Source organism: Puntigrus tetrazona, unplaced genomic scaffold (genome assembly GCF_018831695.1).
Source record: "Puntigrus tetrazona isolate hp1 unplaced genomic scaffold, ASM1883169v1 S000000813, whole genome shotgun sequence".
In the NCBI taxonomy this organism is placed as follows: domain Eukaryota; kingdom Metazoa; phylum Chordata; class Actinopteri; order Cypriniformes; family Cyprinidae; genus Puntigrus; species Puntigrus tetrazona.
This window is the reverse complement of record NW_025048415.1, coordinates 1-2,771: the sequence shown is the minus strand read 5'-3', so window position 1 is coordinate 2,771 and position 2,771 is coordinate 1. Positions and strand designations below refer to the sequence as shown.

Sequence of the window (2,771 nt, the reverse complement as noted above, 5' to 3'; positions counted from 1 at the left end):
GTATCTAATAGTTCTGACTTTATATTGCAGAATACTGAGGAAAAAAGTCAGACTTTCGAGATAATTTATTATTACTTTTTTTATTCAGAAACGGAAACGGGCTTCCACAGTTTAAAGATCCACTCAAACGCATTGTCTGCTTAATTACGATTAAAACGGCAGAAAGTTTCATTGGAAAATCCCATCAGTGTCGAACTAAATATTACAAGCATCCGCATCAAGGCAGGAATCCAACGCTTTTGTAACCTTTGAGGCATTGCAGCACGGGCATATGTTATCCCACAAACCTGTGCGTGCACTGGGCAGTTGGTTGTAAAACACAAATCGTCACTAAAGGAGTGATTAAAAAGGAGTAAAAACTGATAAGAGTAAAAAAAGCATTGTTTGTAGCCACAAGAAATATTTGGTTGGTTATGACTAAAAATCAGCTCACATTCTTCTGAGGTCATTTGATATTGTGAAACCAGAGTATTACACAAATACACATCCCGTGAAGTCTCGGACTGAGATGCAGATATTCTTTTACCACGTTCTGTTCCCCTACTATTCCCTAGTCTGATCTGGGTGAATTTCACCCCGTTGTTTTTGCTTCTGACAAAGCCTTTGGTTTTCGTTTTTCATGAGAAATGTTGAAAATATTTGCAATTCTGCCCAATAACATTGTTATGAGATCTATTAACACATAGAAGCAATTAGAAAGTGAGCAACGAGGGCTGTATGACATATGTGTGAGTCAGAAGACTCGGTAAAAACTCTTTGCTCACAATTCAGATTCACTAATGGGGTAAATTCTTCACATTATTCCTGGAGACAGTCCCAGCCTTCGTACTTTTCAGATGTTTATTTGAGGCCTTTTCTGCAAAGCAACAACAACAGATAGGTAACAGGTATTTATGCTCCAAAACGGAACAAAACCAAAAGAATAACAGGGTTTCGTCCTCGGTCTTAGCGATAAGTTAAAGTCGACGCAAAATACAACATGGAACTGCGTCAAAAATAAAAAACCAAAAACTAGAACAGGTAGGGAAAATGCACAGAGGCTTTTGATTTATAAAGCACACGTACTCCTGCAAATAAACATTTGAACATTTGTTTATAGATTTCCACAAATTAAGACAAAATAAAACTGTTGTCGATCTAAGTGTCTACGCAAGCATATTGAATAATATTGTATTCCACAGAAGTATTCTATACATTTTTAGACCTTTATGCATAAATATTGTCGAATCTGTGTGATAATTCTTCTGCACAGAGAAAATCCATCTTAAGATGGTCTGTTTGAAGGGAATGCTGAATTCAAGGACACGATGAAAGATAAGCATTATAAGTGCCAAGACGAGCTTTAACAGCAGGGGAGTACAAAAAAAAAGCTGATACGCGAGGTGTCAAAATAGAACATATTTAAATTAATGCACTAATGTAACAGGCTATGAGTAACAGAAGTCACTAAGCATTCATGTCTCTGTCTGTACTGCCTGAGAAATCAAGAAAGAGGACAGAAGAGGGACTCAAAATCATCCGCAGTACCAGTTCCTTCTTCCACGACGCTTTAAGATCTGCAAATATCATTTATAATCTACTTTTTGCCGGTCTCAAAACCGATCAGCTCTATGAAATCACAGCTAAAGCTCCTTTACGCCAGCTAGGATCATCAACATCTTCAAAAACATTAAAACACATCCAAGTACACAAACTGAATAGCATTTGTAGTAATATTTAGCTTTTGGCCTATACAATAGAATTTGCACAAAATACCGCATGCCTCTTTTAATATTATTTTCTGTTCTTCTGAGAGTTACAAAAATATATTTCATTTCTTCAGCAGGTAAATAATATATTTAGATCTAGATTGCATACATTATATGTAACTGCGAGTGTGTGTGTGTTGTGTGTGTGGTGTCTTCGTCTGCAAATGAAATGCGCCTGTGTGTTTAATGAGTGGTCAGCGTCTGTATATCTGTGTCAGAGCCGAACAGCTCTTTGTATAGAGGAGGGAAGAGGGAATGCACCGTGAGAGGGTAAAGCTGCCGGAACCATTGCAGTTTCTCAATATGCAGCGCGCACAGAGACTTCAGCACTGGGACTCTTTGATACAGCTGCAAACATACAAAAACACAACATTAAAAGCACTGCGATCCTTTTTCTCCATCACTTATAAGTACCTCTTTTGAGTTTTTGTGCAACAACTGAGTGGCGCTAAAACACAGGATCAATATGTGAACCCTGACACATTTTTATTACATTGATATAGGTATGTTTTGCTTAGAATTGAATCAGTAGTGCTCTATTATGATGCTTTATTAATCGAAACTCTGTAAAATTGTTTAAGAAATAAAAGGTGTTACAGCCTGTAGTCTTCATTTCATTTATGTACTTGTTGGTAGGTATTTCGTGCTAAAAAAATTGCACCAAGGTACGTTTATGCAGTGAGACCAGATAGCTTTTACCTTAAGCAGTAGACTCTCTTGATTGTCTCTGTGCAGAATGTGACTAAGGGCAAGCTCCACATCTCTCCGGACTCTCTGCACTCGTTCTCTGTCCTCCAGACACGGTCGATCTACTCAAAATGCAGAGAAAGAACGAGAGAGATCAAGCCCATTCTACTTTACGGTCGCAGAGCGTCTGCAGTAATGTGATTTCACGGCGCTCACCTGCATTGAGGAGGACGAGCGCAGTGAAAACTGCCATCTGCTGTTCAGTCAGTCTCAGCGCACACAGGTTGTGAGCGAAGTCAAACACAGCAGCTATTAGATCGCCACAAGCTGAAGCAC

General features: G+C 38.7%; 1 protein-coding gene across 1 annotated transcript; it reads right to left on the bottom strand.

Moving 5' to 3' along the window:
* Positions 1–826: 826 nt before the first annotated feature.
* Positions 827–2,757, bottom strand: LOC122335578 (nuclear receptor ROR-alpha A-like). Its single transcript, XM_043233421.1, has 3 exons — positions 2,652–2,757; positions 2,448–2,557; positions 827–2,096 (listed from the first exon to the last, which is right to left on the bottom strand). Exons 1-3 carry the CDS (start codon positions 2,686–2,688, stop codon positions 1,932–1,934), a joined length of 312 nt encoding a protein of 103 aa, XP_043089356.1. The 5' UTR covers positions 2,689–2,757; the 3' UTR covers positions 827–1,931.
* Between the last annotated feature and the right edge of the window lie 14 nt (positions 2,758–2,771).